The following is a 16003-nucleotide window of genomic DNA, read 5'->3' as shown; positions in this document are numbered from 1 at the left end:
TATAATATTAATATATTTTTTTTACATTTATAACGCATAAAAAAATTAATATTTATTACTTTCTTTCATTTACAATGTGCTACACTGTTTAAATAAAATTCAAAGTTTGTTTACTCGACAACAGGAACCATCCTCGACAATTGGTACGTTTACCCTAAGGTAAATACAATATGTTATAAGAACACACATACATTATAATTTATAGAGTAATAGGTTACGGATGTAACATTACGAATAGTAATTTTTGCGAAAAGCCATTTTCACGAATAGTAATTTTTGCGAATTTTTATTTTTGCGAATTGTCATTTTTGCGAATCGAAATTTTCACGAATTGTCTTTTTTGCGAATCGACATTTTTACGAATCGACATTTTTATGAATTGTCACTTTTGCGAATCGACATTTTTACGAATTGTCATTTTTTGCGAAAAGCCATTTTTGCAAAAAGTCATTTTTACGAATTGTCGTTTTTGCGAATTGTCATTTTTGCGAGAAGCTATTTTTGCGAATTGTCACTTTTGCGAATCGACATTTTTATGAATTGTCACTTTTCCGAAAAGTCATTTTTGCGAAAAATACAATAGTAAACTTGTAGGTATATATAGATTCACTATTGTATTTTTCGCAAAAATGACAATTCGCAAAAATGATTTTTCGGAAAAGTGACAATTCGTAAAAATGTCGATTCGCAAAAGTGACAATTCGCATAAATGACATTTCTCAAAAATGAAATATCGCAAAAATGGTTATTCGCAAAAATGCCATTTCGTAAAAATGTCGATTCGCAGAAGTGACAATTCTTAAAAATGGCGATTCGTAAAAATGTCGATTCGTAAAAATGACAATTCGCAAAAATGAAAATTCGTAAAAATGACTTTTTGCAAAAATTACTATTCGCAAAAATGGCTTTTCGCAAAAATGACTATTCGCAAAAGTGCAGTTCGGTAAAATGACATTTGGGGAATAATCATGCGTCTTGTGTACCGGACAATAATCGACGGTGCACATCATTATACCTCGACGTCAAACCTCCCGCTCAGATTATCTCACGTGCCGGAAAAATACCAAGCCAAATGGGTGCGAACCAAGGGTACTTTACCCTTGGTCCTTAAACGACCGCCAAGCGAGGCATCTATCCGACTGAGCCAATCTGTCGGTATATTCAATTTATTATTATTAAGCAAATTACAAAGTTTTTTATTTTCAAATATAAATTTTTGAATGATTGTTCACAAAAAAAAATTTAATGGTTTTTTCAATTAGAATTTTATTTCTAATTTATCTGTGTGTAATCATATTATTATAAGTGTTGGTGATTGTGTACGGCACAGCTATATGTCATGGCTTTAGCGAATGAAGAGAGATGGAGTACTTTGTTTTCCTTTATAGACAATCTCACACTGTCTCTCAATATTTTATGTGATGAAATCAAGGTTTCAAATCATCGCGTAGAAGCTCTTTGGGGCCGTACACATAATACGTCACGCGGCTTGGGGGAGGGAGGGGGGTCTAAGAATTGTGACTAAGTGTGACATGGGGGAGGGGGGGGTGAACTCATGTGTTACGTCACAATCTTTTAAATTCAAAGATTATAAGAAATTATATGTGACAATGTCACTTTTTCTAAATAAAACAAGTTAAAAATGCTTTAAACTATTTAATATCTATTATGTACCTGTTTAACATCTATTGGTATATTATTTATAATATGATAAAATAATATATTCTCTTAATTTGAATCAGTTAAAAATCATGGTTTTAACTGACAATCAGCAGTGACTGACTTTTTGCTTCTGAATCAGTAAAAAATAACAGAAAAATTATCCACAAAACACCGAAACTTTTCTAAATATGTATATTAAAGTTTTATGCTTGCATACTTCGAAAAATTTACTTGAAAAGTTTAGTTAAAATTGTGTAAAGATTTAAATTTCTCACTCCAATGAATGTTTATCGTCAAATTTTCTTAAAAATATAGCTTGAAACTTTCCTGAACATTTGAATTACATTTTCGACTATACTTTCGTGAAAATTTAAGTTAAATTTTCAGGAAAGTTTTGCGCTAAACATTTATTGAAGTGGGATATTTAAATCTTTACACAATTTTCACTAAACTTTGCATTTAAATATTTCGAAGCTTGCGAGTAAATCGATTTACTCGCATTTACAAAGATCTTTAATAAATTTTCAGGAAAGTTTCGGTGCTATGTAGGTGTGTGACGTGACGTAGGGGGAGGGAGGGGTTAAAAATGGTCAAAAATAGCGTGACGTATTATGTGTACGGCCCCTTTCACATAAATGTAATGACTTTGATGTCAGGATGTGTCATGCAGAGAAGGCTATCTCTCCGCCTGATTCGGATTTTTACAGCGCTTTTGATGCCCTTAGTCTGACCTTGAACTCGGTATCTGTGAGTCATTCGGATCTTCCTGTGGTCGTGGGTGGCGACTTTAATTGTGGAGTGGCAAATTTAAACCAACTTACTTCCTGTGTGATTACTGACCCCTGTGTTTTCTCTACACCTAGAGAAATGATTTATTTGAATTAAATAAAATTTATTTCAAACAAATAAAAAAGGATATTTGTCACAGAACCAACTAAACTTTTATTTAGCTCAAATAATATTTTTTATTTGAATTAATATATTTCGTTTAAATATCCATTTTTATTTAAATGAAAAAAATTTTATATTTTCTTTAAATATATTTTATATTTAGAGCAAATAAAAAACACTTTTCATTTTAATAAATCCTGTAAGCATTCTAAAATATTAAAATTCACTTATAAACTTCAAATAAATTTAACAATCACAATCACTAATGGAACTTTTAATATTCATTAAAATAAATGTTTATTTTTATAAGAATATTTGTTAAATAAAGTCAGGTTTTTTTATTGTTAGTAATTTTACTTTACTTTTTCACTTCATATGTAAAAGTCCACTGTCACATTTTTCTCACAAAATCTCAAATAAGACACTAAAATGTAAATGAAATCACATACAAATCTGTTACTTTGTACTAATTAAAATTTCCACTTAAAAAGAAAAATTCTTTACTTAAATCAATTAAATTTGTTAACTATTCATGATGAATAAACCTCTTATAATTGTACGCGTTAAACTGTTAAAAGCAAAACATCTTATTGTTTTACTATAGCAATGCAATATGCGCAGGCGTCTACTTATAAGTCAAACAAACATTTATTTGAATCAAATATACTATTTCATAAATTGCAAATATATTTCTTTATTTTAGATTAATTAGTGCATTTATTTGAAATAAATATTAGTTTATTTATTTTAAATAAAATATTTATTTGCAACAAATAAATTTTTCTTAAATATACACTTTTAGTTAAAATAAATAACTTTTTTCTCTGGGTGTAATCTGAGATCTTCAAGTGACCATGTTTTGTATGGTCGTGGCAGATCTCTTGTGAGCACCACGGAATCTTGTAAATTTGTTCTCCTGAACAAATCGATTCTCTGGCGATTCTCTGGCTGTTTTCACGTTCCTAAGTGGACAGGGTTTCAGTATAATTGACCTGATATGGTGTTCTTTTAATGGACTTTTTTTATATTTTAATAAAGATTTTGTGACCAATAGTTTGAACCGACATCAAATTCCTAATAAATTGTTTTTTGATCCTAAAAAAGCTGATTTGGTTAGTTTTTAAATGGCTTGGAGGGAGGGGGTGGCGAACATAGAAAATTATGTAAACCATTTGAACCTTACCCTAATAAATAATATTACTTGTGTTGCTAAGGAGCTTGCTATGTCAAAAAAATTTATAAATCGTGTAATTTTAAACGAAAGCCCTGGTTCGATACAGACTGTAGAGATGCTAGAGGGCGTGTTAAGCGAGCTACAAGGGCTGCCAAAGTGGATACGTTCTCTCTTGAAAGTAAACAGACTCTGTTGAGGGTGAAACGTGCCCTGAAGGAGATGGTTAATTTAAAAAAAGATTTATTGTCTAGGCTGTCAAATTGCAGTCAATCGTCTGATCCCTGGTTAAAAAACCGGACAGATTTGGGACTAATCCGAAATTTGTCCGAAATAATGCGGTTTATGGTCAGGTTTCTGTCACCCGAAATTAATCCGGAAAAATCCGAACTCTATTATACGGTTTGTGAACATAACTAGTGAAACCGGAGTTGGTCCGATGAAGTCCGAAATTAATCAGTTAATTTTAACTAGTGAATCCGGAATTAGTCCGAAACAGTCAAAATTTAGTCCGGACAATTTAGTGAATGTTAATAACAAAGTAATTATACAAGTTACACATATTAATTATTATTATTTTATGGTACATTCAACTTATTTTTCGATTTACCTATCGCAATTATATTTACATTAACTTAAAATTTCTAACGCTTGGGGATTCGAACCTACACCTATCTAACATTATAACGCACCGAAATCGAATACACTAACCACTATACCACGCTCGCATGGGAGTTCAAATTCATAATAGAATTTATCAAGTTCCAAGAAAAAAAATGACAAGAAACTAACACATCAGTGTTAATTTTAATATTGAAACAAGATAACTAATAATACTAGTGTAAAATCAAATTGACTGCAAAATTAAATATTTTATTTACCATAAGTAAATACACTGCAAGCCCGATCAGCGGTCACCCGATCAGTGGTCACTTGTTTACGTCGTTTGTAGATGGGGCGGGCGAGGGGCCATGAGGGAGTCGAAAAGTTGTGGCAGTAGCGTATACATTAAAGACGCTCTGGCCCCTTAAAAAAAAATTCAGTAGTCAAGTAATGGTAACCCATCATAAAACAGTTCGTACGGTCCTATATGTTTACGCCCGATCAGCGGTCGAGCACCCCCGGAGCTGACCGCTGATCGGGCTTGCAGTGTACCCTGAATAAAAAGTGGGACCGATTTCGGATTAATCCGGAATTTGTTCGCAACAGTACGGTTTATTGTGGAGTTTTTTCACCATGAAAGTTCGAAATCAATACCGTTCTTTATAACTATTGAATCCGTAATTAGTCCGATTTAGTCCGAAGTTAGTCAGATCATATGCAACTAATAAATGCTGAAGTAATCCGATTGGTTTAACCAGTGAATCCGCAGCTAATCCGAAACAGTCTGCTTATGGACAGGTTTTTGTCGCTCGGAATTTGTCCGGATAAATTCAAACTCAATGCGGTTTGTGTATAACCAGTGAATCCGGAATTAGTCCGATCTAATCCGAAGTTAGTCTGATAAATAATACGCAACTTGCAAATATGAAATTATTAAATCCGGAATTAATCTGGTTTTTGTCAGGTTTTTGTCCTACGAAATTATAGTTATAGTTTGAATTTATCAGCATTTAATACAAATTGTTTTTAATATACAAATTCAATATTATACCAAAATCATTCTGGATTAATTCTTTGAATTGGATTGAATATGGATTGTATATATTTACAAATTCTTTTAATAATAAGACTTATTTTCGGACTGGGGTGTTTTGATCGGATATTATTCAGATTGACGCTGACTATTACCGGATTCTTTGCATACAGATTTTGGATTGTTCCATACTTGTTTCGGAATAAATCTTTTAACTGGATTAAACTCGGATTATTGCGGACTGAATTCGTATTCTTTACATATTGATTTCGGATTATTTCGTATTTATTTTAGATGAGTTTTTTGACGGACATAATTTCGGATTGTTGCGTAATAATTACAGACTTAATTCATAGACATTTAAGATTACTCCAGACTGATTCAGATGGCCGTCTATTACCAAATTCTTAGCATACATATTTCGGATTGTTTCGTATTTGTTTCGGATTATGTCTTTCAATTGGATTTAATCCCAATTGTTGCAGACAATTGAGGGTCCCAATCAAAGAACCGGTTATAATTCTCTGACGCTCGGATTAGTTGGCCCCTGAGTTGAAAAATTTTATTTTTTTAATTTTATTTTTTTATTTATATATTTCGATAGAGAATTTTATTGCGCATCTTTTTTTCCTCTGACAAAAATTCCCATATGTTATGGTTTCTGAAATATTCTCAAAAAACTGTTTTTTTTAAACTGAAAATTTAATCATTTTTTCTACTTCAACTCGCGATAAATAAGATAATTTTTGATATTTTTTAATCAAACAAAAACGAAAATACGCGTTATTTTATTGCCCGACTGACAGTATAAACAAAAATTAATTTTAATAATAAATAAAAAAGTTAACAATTTTTTTCTGAACCATTGCAAAATTATTGAGTTCTAATCTTACAACGCTTCGTTTATCTGAAAAATGTTCACCACCAATAAACTTTCAGTGAGAAAGTTGTTTATTAGGACCTAAAGAAGTTTTTTGGAAAGTTTGAGTACACAAAAATAATTATTAATCGAAATATAGTAATTGTTTACTGTCGCTAGCGGCCGACCAATTCGCGCGCGTGGACTAAGACTGACGTCACGTCACTCGTTATGGGGTTCACGTAAGAAAACATTACTTTTTTATTATAAAAGTTTTATTTATTTTACAATAATTATTTTAAAACATTTTTACAATAAAACTTGACACTCTTAAATTTTAATAACATTTAATATTATTAATAAAAAATTATTTTTTTGAGAATTTTATTCTTCATCAGACGAAATTACGGCGTCATCGGTTTCTGTAACCGAATTTAAAGTTTGGAAATTGGCATTAAAAAATTGTTTACCTTTATTTGAAAGGTACCTTTGTAAACTTTCTATATCATTTTTTTTTGCTTTTGTTATACCAACTGTGTTCAATTTTTTTCTCTCTAAATTTTCCAATTTAACTTTAGGAGTTACTTTAAACAATCTGCCATTTTCGAAATTGTAATTGGAAAGCAATTGTACACTGCCCTCAGAAGAATAATTTATAACATTAGCCTGAGAGATTTTCATTTCTTTGGATAAAGCTATTTTTTTCCAAACACTAATTCGTAGTCTTGCATTATTTGGTCTGCAGAATCAACAACGGTGAATGGCGGATCGCGACAATTTCGAATCAAATTAATGTAATCTTGAGCAGTTTCGATTACCTCCATTTTCTTCTTCTTTTGGGAATACATTCCAAAATTCCTGTCGCACTGACAAAAAGAATGTCCGCGGACAGGAAAAATATGGCAGATCTCGACTCCCAATTTAATGGAAAGTAAAACTAAATACTTTAAAATAGTGTAGTTTCGGTTCTGACCGCTACAAGCATCTGAGAAAAGAATAATTTTTTTATGTCGATCTACATTAAATTCATTTTCAATTGTATAATTCAGGAAACTGCATACACTGTTGGCTCCTTTTTTTGCTGTTCCTTCTAGAAAAGGAAACATGTAGCTTTTCTCTGAATGGAAAACGTGGACGTTGAACAAGTAGAGCCATAATAGTCTTTTGTAGAATTGATCACTGACTGGAATTTTAGGAAGTGGTAAATTTTGAGCATAGTCAAACTCACAACAAAGAATATCTTCTTCAGATAACAATGTTTTCTTTAATTGTTTATATTTTAGGACTTCACTTTTATGAAAAGCAATTTCTGGCGATTCAACTTCGTTTAAATTACTTTCAAAACACTTATTGCAGACGTCAGTTTTCGGTAAACGGAATAAAAAGTTTAAATTATAATTAAAATAATTTTCATACGTGGCTTGACTTACTGCAATGTCATTTTCTCCAGTGACAGCGGAATAATAATCCACAAATAAATTATACAAAGTGCTCAAAGTTATTTCCGGATTAATAAAATATAATAAGGAAGATGATTCTCGTGTGTAATGTGATTCTTGGTGTGGGATTGTCAAGCAATGCTCTTTAATTATTGTTTTTACCTCTTCTGTCAGTGTTATTTTATGGTTCACGGGTTTTCCTCGAGAATCCTCAAAATGTCCACCGTCAGTATTTTTTCTTGAACAGTAGCAATTCTTGATTTTCCTATTTGTAGTACGCTGATCAAAAACTGTTTGCAAACAGGAAAATTTGTTTCCTGAGTTGGAAATAGATACGTCCAGGACACTAAACGTTGACGCTTTGTAGCGTTAATTTTATTGGGTTCTTTGTTCTTCATCATTGAGCTAAGTAAAATGTTCTGTTTATTGTAATCCCCAAGATTCCAAAATTGAGTGAAAAGTTTTTCTTGCACTTTTCTTGAACCAACAATATTAAAACACTTTTTCGCGCAACAAGACTGGACATTACAAAACTCTTTTTTTAAAATCACTTTTCCTGAAGATGAACAATATTCTTCGCCCTATAAAACATTCATTACATAAATTCAAAATACGAAATACAGAAGTAGGGATGCATAATTAAATCAATTTTTGAAATAGAATGTAACTTACCTTATTTCTGCAAGTTTGTTTAATATTTTGTTTCCAAAGCAACTCATTTTTTAATCTCTTTCTACCTTTAATAGAACCTGTCACTTCACTCATCTTTCTTTTTTAATTTTAACACTTATTTTATAATCAAATGCTTTTAAAAACACTTAAAACGTCGACTTATTTTTTAAAAAGGACTGCGAATCGCTTTGTTTACAAACCTCAACGTTTTTTAGTGAAGACCAAAACAAAGACGCACTAACAATAAAAAAACAAAGTATGGAAGTATCTAGAACTAAACAGCAATGTAAATAATCGATTGTTTCAAAATTAATTTTATTTTATGTTTTAAAATTACATTCTTGAAAATAAATTTATTTTCCCGGTCAGAAACCCGAAAGCCCGAATGGACATTCGCCCGAAACCCAATCGCCTGAAAAAAATTTGCCCGAAAGCATTTGCCCGAATCCAAATACCCGAATCTTATTAATTTTCCCGAAAAAAATGCCCGAAAGAAACCCGAAAAAAAATTACTCATATTATTGTGTACAATAATGAAATTTGTATTTTATTTGTAAATTAAATATTTATTTGTGGAAATTTAATTGTGTGACGTTAAGATATTTGAATGTTATGTGCTATATTAGTTAGGTATTCAAAAATTTGGTTTTCTTCTTTATATCTGTTGTATTCTTCCGTTATTGTGCGTAATCGTCTTTGAAGTGCGATCCAGGTTTTGCGTGGTGCCGCTCTAACGTTGCGTCCAAGACTCAGCTCTGTGAGGCTCGTTTCAGTGTCTTGCTGTTCATTTTGTATTTGATTCAAAAAAGCATACAAATCTGGATGGTTTTTATTCACCATTATCCGAAAGCGGTTGTGCCACCCTTTGCTCACATTATTGGTTCGATGAAGTCCTTGTAAGGTAAGGTAAACTTTTTGAAATTTTTCGGGCAAATGTATTAGGGCAAATGGATTCGGGCGATGACGTTCGGGCAAAAAAATTCGGGTAAATGTCAATTCGGGTAAATATCTATTCGGGTGTATGGATTCGGGCGTGTGGTTTCGGGCGTTTGGGTTTGTACATATACTGAACGAGTGACGTGACATGACGTCATAGTCTTAGTCCACGCGCGCGAATTGGTCGGCCGCTAGCGACAGTAAACAATTACTATATTTCGATTAATAATTATTTTTGTGTACTCAAACTTTCCAAAAAACTTCTTTAGGTCCTAATAAACAACTTTCTCACTGAAAGTTTATTGGTGGTGAACATTTTTCAGATAAACGAAGCGTTGTAAGATTAGAACTCAATAATTTTGCAATGGTTCAGAAAAAAATTGTTAACTTTTTTATTTATTATTAAAATTAATTTTTGTTTATACTGTCAGTCGGGCAATAAAATAACGCGTATTTTCGTTTTTGTTTGATTAAAAAATATCAAAAATTATCTTATTTATCGCGAGTTGAAGTGGAAAAAATGATTAAATTTTCAGTTTAAAAAAAACAGTTTTTTGAGAATATTTCAGAAACCATAACATATGGGAATTTTTGTCAGAGGAAAAAAAGATGCGCAATGAAATTCTCTATCGAAATATATAAATAAAAAAATAAAATTAAAAAAATAAAATTTTTCAACTCAGGGGCCAACTAATCCGAGCGTCAGAGAATTATAACCGGTTCTTTGATTGGGACCCTCAATTTTCGGATTCGTTACATACAGCTTTCGTATTGTTTCGTACTTCTTTCGGAATAGGACTTTGCCACACTCAATTTCAAGTTGTTGCGGACTAATACCGTATTTCTTGCTTACAGAGTTCGGATTGCTTATTTCAGAAGTATTCTTCACGGGCCATAAATTCAGATTATTGCGGACTAATTACGGACTGAATTCGTAGACATTCAGGATTACTCCGGAGTGTTTTTGGATTCAGGGATATTTCTGGTCGATAATAAATTCTTTTAGGACACGTTCTGCCCTACCTATGTGTGTGGACTTGCCTACTTGGTTGAATTATCTTGTAACTTATGTTCGATGAACTGTTGGCAAGTCTTGCTCGTTGTAAAAATGGAAAAGCTCTCGGTGTTAATGGAATCGACAATGCTTTTTACAAAAACCTCCCACAAAACTGGCTTTTATTTATGTTACACCTATTTAACAATATTTTCTCTATAGAATCAGTTCCGGAAGAGTGGGGTAGACTTACGACCTCTATGCTGTATAAGCGGAAGGGTTCAATGGACGACCCTGATTGCTACAGCCTAAAGGCCTTTTTCACTGGTAAATAATGTGGCAAAGATTTTTACCTAAATTTTGTGTTTTCGGCTTGTGGCTTGGGCTTCTGAGCTGGACCTTATCCTAGAATTTCAATCAGGTTTCCGGAAGGGTAGAAGTTGCCTTGATAACCTCTTTGACTTGAATGCATCAATTTAGTTCCATTTAAGTGAACCGAATGCTACGGTCTATGCCATTTTCGTGGACTTTAAGGGAGCTTTTCCATCTGTGTCTCTCATCAGTTACTTTGAAAAGCTGCATAAATTTGGATTTAGTTCGAAAATGATTAATATCGTCAGGAGCTTTTACTCTTATGCATATATAATACGTGTATTAGAACTGGTGAGGGTTTTACTGAGTATGTGAAGGTATCGAGAGGCGTATTGCAGGGTGAAGTATTAAGCCCGTATTTGTTTTTACTATTTATTTCGGACTTAGGCTGTGTTTACATGCTTGCGTTCAAACGCTGCGTTTTGCGTTGAGCAGTGAGTGTAAGAAGGACAGTAGTATATGTCATTCTTTCTCTATCTCATTATTCAACGCAAAACGCAGCGTTCAAACGCAATCATGTAAGTAAACACCGCCTTAGATAGGTATCTCATGGATCTAGAATGCAGGGGTTTGGCCATTAATAGATCAACTGAAGTGGGAGTTTTGCGATATGCTGACGACTACGTTTTTCTGTCAGACTCACCCCTTCAGGTGAGCAAGAAGTTACATGCTTTGCACACCTGTTGTAATAAGAACAGATTAGTCGTCAACATAAACAAAGGGGCCGTTCAAAAAATACGTAACGCTTTAGAGGGGAGGGGGGGGGTCAAGCTGTTTGTTACGGTCAGCAGAAAAAATGGCGCTAATGTATACAACATTTCCCCCCATGCGTTACATGGGGGAAGGGGGGGGTCCAAATTTCCGAAAAATAGCGTTACGTATTTTTTGAACGGACCCAAAACAAAAATTTTGATTTTCTCAAGATCAGCAAATTCTAAGTCTAAGGAGTATAAAGCGTTCAAATATGGCACAGAGAGTATCGAAGTGGTTAAGTCATATATTTATTTGGGAATTTCCTTTGCAAACTCGTGTTCCTTTTTCTTGGCGGCATCTGGGGCAATCAGCGCTGCAAATACCGCGGTTGGGGCTGTTCTTTAAACAATCTATGCAACGCGTGCGGATTCATGGTCGACTTACAATAAACTTTTATTTTTTTGTGTTTTACAGATCTGGGGGGCTAATTTCTTGGATGAAGTCGAGAAAGTTCAACAACTGTTTTTAAGTGTCTTCTTACCTTACCCAGCAATACCCCAGGTTAGGCTGATAGACTGGAGACGGGCAACTTTCATCTCTCTCAGAGGATTTTTTTCTGTTACACTGAATTGGATCTCGAGTTCAAAGAACTCAACAATATTTATTGTCAAGATCTTCTTTAATGTTTAAAAGAATTTTTGCTCAAGTAAGACTGTTGAACTGCTATATTTGTAGAATAAAAATGGGACAGTTCTCTTATAAATTAGATAATTGCGTGATTGCCTTTGCTGCCGCCAGGAAAGAGATGATTTATTTCATATACTTTTAAGATGACCCTGCTATACGCATCTTTGTGAAAGTGCATGAAAAATTTATTTTTCTCTCCAAATTGTGTCTATTTGTAGCGATTATCCTCTTGTACATGCCTTATTGGCTTTACACAAGTGTAAATAAATAATAATCAAAATTTTAAAAATTCACTTACTAAGTACATAATTAATTATTATTGTTTATATTTTTAAAAATTGTAATATAATTCTTCGCAAAAATCCAATTATTTTTATAAATACAGTAAAATTTTTTTCTAAAAATTCAATTATTATCTAAAATTTTAATAAATCCTTCGTAACAATTCAATTTTTAAAACAATTTTAATAATATCTTTCGAAAGAATCCAATTATTTTCTAAAATTTTAATAAATCCTTCGTAACAATTCAATTATTTTTATAAGTAGTAAAATTAATCGCAAGAATTAAATTATTTTCAAATTTTTTGATAACATTCTTTGCAAGAATTCAATGATTTTGAAATTGAAAATATTTATAAAAAGAAAAATTATTAAAAAGGTTAGGAAACAAAAAAGCAAACAACAAATAAATTCAAACTGCGAACAGATTACAGGAATACAACGATTATTAATATAGAAGATTTTTTAATACTTTTTAATTAAACCTTCTTTTGTTTCAAAAAAATTACCTTATAAAAAGTATTAAAAAATAATTTTTGAAAACAATAAAAATCGAAATAAGTTTAATTTTACACCTACCCGATTTGTAAGAAAAGTTAAAAAAAAAGTCGCATTTTTAAATATAGTCGAAAAAGTCATAATATCCGAGGCCTGCTCATTAAGAAAATTGAATTGAAGACATCTGACATTGTCTTTTACCGAGTGATAGATTTTTCTACTGCTTAAAAAATGAAATCATATAGCAAAGTTTAAACCTATATTCTTATAAATATAACATCGTTGTTAGAAATTATAATAAGAAAATAGCGTTCAGAGAAGAGGGGAAAAAAGTCTAATACATATATGACGGGTTCCACGTCAAGTGACCCAGGTCAAAAATTTACATGGAATATTTGAAAAATTTGTAGTTTCTGTAAAACAAAACGAAAATACGTTTACTATTTTGGGTTTTGCTGCTGTTTTTCAACACTTTCTAATAGTGTGAACAAATGTAGAGAAAAAAAATTATTTGACCTTGAAAAATTAAATTAAAAAATAAAATTTCATTTTTTTATCAAATGGGCAGTTTTTATTTTTTTAAAAAAAATTTTATCATAAAGGTGAGGTTTTTTCCTAAAAAAAATGTATAGGTCAAAACGTGGGACAAGAACTTTTAACTGGTCAAATTAAGCATTTACTTCTGCCGTGCACCGTCCCACAGTGGAATTTTTTTTACAATTTACTATTAAAAAATGTCTATAGCTTACAATTTTTAACAGATTTGAGTGTTCTTTGTCTTAAATTAAAGGGGAATAAATTCTTAAGACATCCTTCGAGGCCGATTTTGGAGATTTTAATTATTTATAATTTTTTTTAAATCAAAGTTAACAAATTAATACACTTTTTTAAAAAAGGAGGTTTATTTTCTTATTCCGTTGATGCACATGATCTAAATAAATTTAAATTCATCCAATATGACCACCAGATAATTAATAAAGCATAAAATAATTTATTTCAATTGTTATAAACAATATATAGCCCAACAACGAGCAGGGGCGGTGGATTGCAGAAGTAAATGTTTATTTTGACCAGTTAAAAGTTCTTGTCCCACGTTTTGACCTATACATTTTTTTTAGGAAAAAACCTCACCTTTATGATAAAAATTTTTTTTTAAAAATAAAAACTGTCCATTTGATGAAAAAATGAAATTTTATTTTTTAATTTAATTTTTCAAGGTCAAACATTTTTTTTCTCTACATTTGTTTACACCGTTAGAAAGTGTTGAAAAACAGCAGAAAAACCCAAAATAGAAAACGTATTTTCGTTTTGTTTTACAGAAACTACAAATTTTTCAAATATTCCATGTTAGACCAAAAATTTAAACTTTGACCCCCTCCAGTTTTTATATTTGTTTAAATAAATTAATAATATTTGGTATTTTTAATTGTATCTAATAGGACTACTGTTTTTGCAAAATTTTTACCCGATCCCAAACATTTAAAATTTTGACCTGGGTCACTTAACGTGGAACCCGTCATATACTTGATTCGTCTGCAAGGAACTCAAGCATTTTTGTTTTAAGTATGTATGTTCAATGAATCAAGTTACCTGGAATCCCAATTATCAGTGCCTGGATCATATTTATAAGTTGGCTTAAACTTAATTTCGGCTTCTTGAAAATCTGCAAGAACTCTGCCGAGTTTGCGCTGCTGCATTAATTGATCAAGTTGCAAAACAGGTGTAAATTGTCCCGAGTTTATATATTCTTTAGCAGTCGCTGCGTCCATTTCTGTTATTCGATAATTTAAATCTCCAAGCCAATAGATTTGACTAAAATAAAATGTTTGGTTCCTGATTATTATTTGACAATAATAATAATAATAATAATAATAATGTTTTTATTTTAAAATGTGTTATTTTGCCAACAGTTTCAGGTATTAAAATTTAAACCGAATTATTAGAATGGAAGTTATAGATTTAAAAAAATAGTACCAAAAAATGCAAAGTACATTCAGTGTATTAACTGAATAATCCCGATAGGTCTTTATAATAACTACGATGAATTGAAGTGGAATACTAACAGTATTAAAAATGAAAAATGCAAATTTACTTGGCACGATTTTTTCTGTGCAAAATGTGATTAACATACTTGTGATCTCTGAATCCTTTGGGTATAAATGGTATCGTGTTATCAATACATCGAGAAAATGAGAGTCTAGAACATATATCCATATAATCCTGATTGCGCCTCTCATATTCCTCACAATGAGCCGCCAAATGAGCATTCACGAAGCAAACAGTCGTATTGTGAAATGAAAGACTGACTGCGACACCTCCTTTATTCCCCTATAAAAATTATTTTAAATTTAAACTTACACACACTGAATGATAAAATGATAAAAAATAAATTTCAAATGAAGACTAGGTATAAATGGTAAATATTTAGTTAACCCTTTATCTTTATTTAAAAGTATTTGTAGACTAACTAGAAACTATAAATGTGTTCATTGTTTTGAAAAAATTGTAGAAAAATAATTTTACCATTTTTCCCATAATGCCAGTGCCAACAGTATCAATAGAAACATTTTTTATAAAAGGTATATGACCGTCCTGAGCAAAGACGATCAACATCATTCCCACAAGTCTCACTAATGCCACTTGTCCATACGTTGCTTTCGGATGAAGTGATTTCGAAACGACCAGTCTGCAACGATTTCAAATTTTACATTTTATTTTATTTTATTTATGACCAATTGCTGGAAAATTATGATTATGTATTTATTTATTTATTAAAGTGACGTTACCTCCATTCTTCTTCTCTGGGAGTGTCATTGAAAAGGAAAGCCTCTTTGCTTAAATCAAGTTCCTGAAAACCAACTGCATATAAATCGGGCGCTACAGGGTCGCTGCTTAACCATTCTTCGACGGTCATTCCATTTGCTGATTGTCCGTTAACGTTCCATGTACCGACGAAAATTCTACAAACGTGTGATGAAATGAAACATTTATTTCCAAATAAATTATCTTGTACTTTATTTACCCTCCTACTACCTAAACTTAATTATAATCTATAACTTCGAAATAAAAATCAGAGAGAAAATATAGTAGTAAATAAAAATTTAAAAAGTCATATTTAAAAAATACTATCCTCGAAATTTAAAGTCATAGAACAGGAGCATATTAGTAGAATTAACTTTCTAAGTGAAAAATATAAGTACATAATAAGAAAT

At 31.5% G+C, this 16003-nt stretch overlaps 1 protein-coding gene across 3 annotated transcripts in view; it reads right to left on the bottom strand.

The window, feature by feature from the left end:
- LOC122509962 (inositol polyphosphate 5-phosphatase OCRL) overlaps positions 1-16003 on the bottom strand; it is a 49201-nt gene that overhangs the window by 12937 nt on the left and 20261 nt on the right. For all 3 annotated transcript variants that reach the window (XM_043624315.1, XM_043624316.1, XM_043624317.1), the window contains exons 7-10: positions 15578-15751; positions 15315-15477; positions 14923-15119; positions 14382-14603 (exon numbers count right to left, since the gene is read on the bottom strand). In XM_043624315.1, the coding sequence (XP_043480250.1) occupies positions 14382-14603; positions 14923-15119; positions 15315-15477; positions 15578-15751 (756 nt within the window). The remainder of the gene's footprint in view (positions 1-14381; positions 14604-14922; positions 15120-15314; positions 15478-15577; positions 15752-16003) is intronic.

Source organism: Leptopilina heterotoma, unplaced genomic scaffold, assembly GCF_015476425.1.
Source record: "Leptopilina heterotoma isolate Lh14 unplaced genomic scaffold, ASM1547642v1 Lhet_65, whole genome shotgun sequence".
Taxonomy (NCBI): Eukaryota; Metazoa; Arthropoda; class Insecta; order Hymenoptera; family Figitidae; genus Leptopilina; species Leptopilina heterotoma.
The sequence above is the reverse complement of the archived record's forward strand: the minus strand, read 5'-3'. Positions and strand labels throughout refer to the sequence as shown.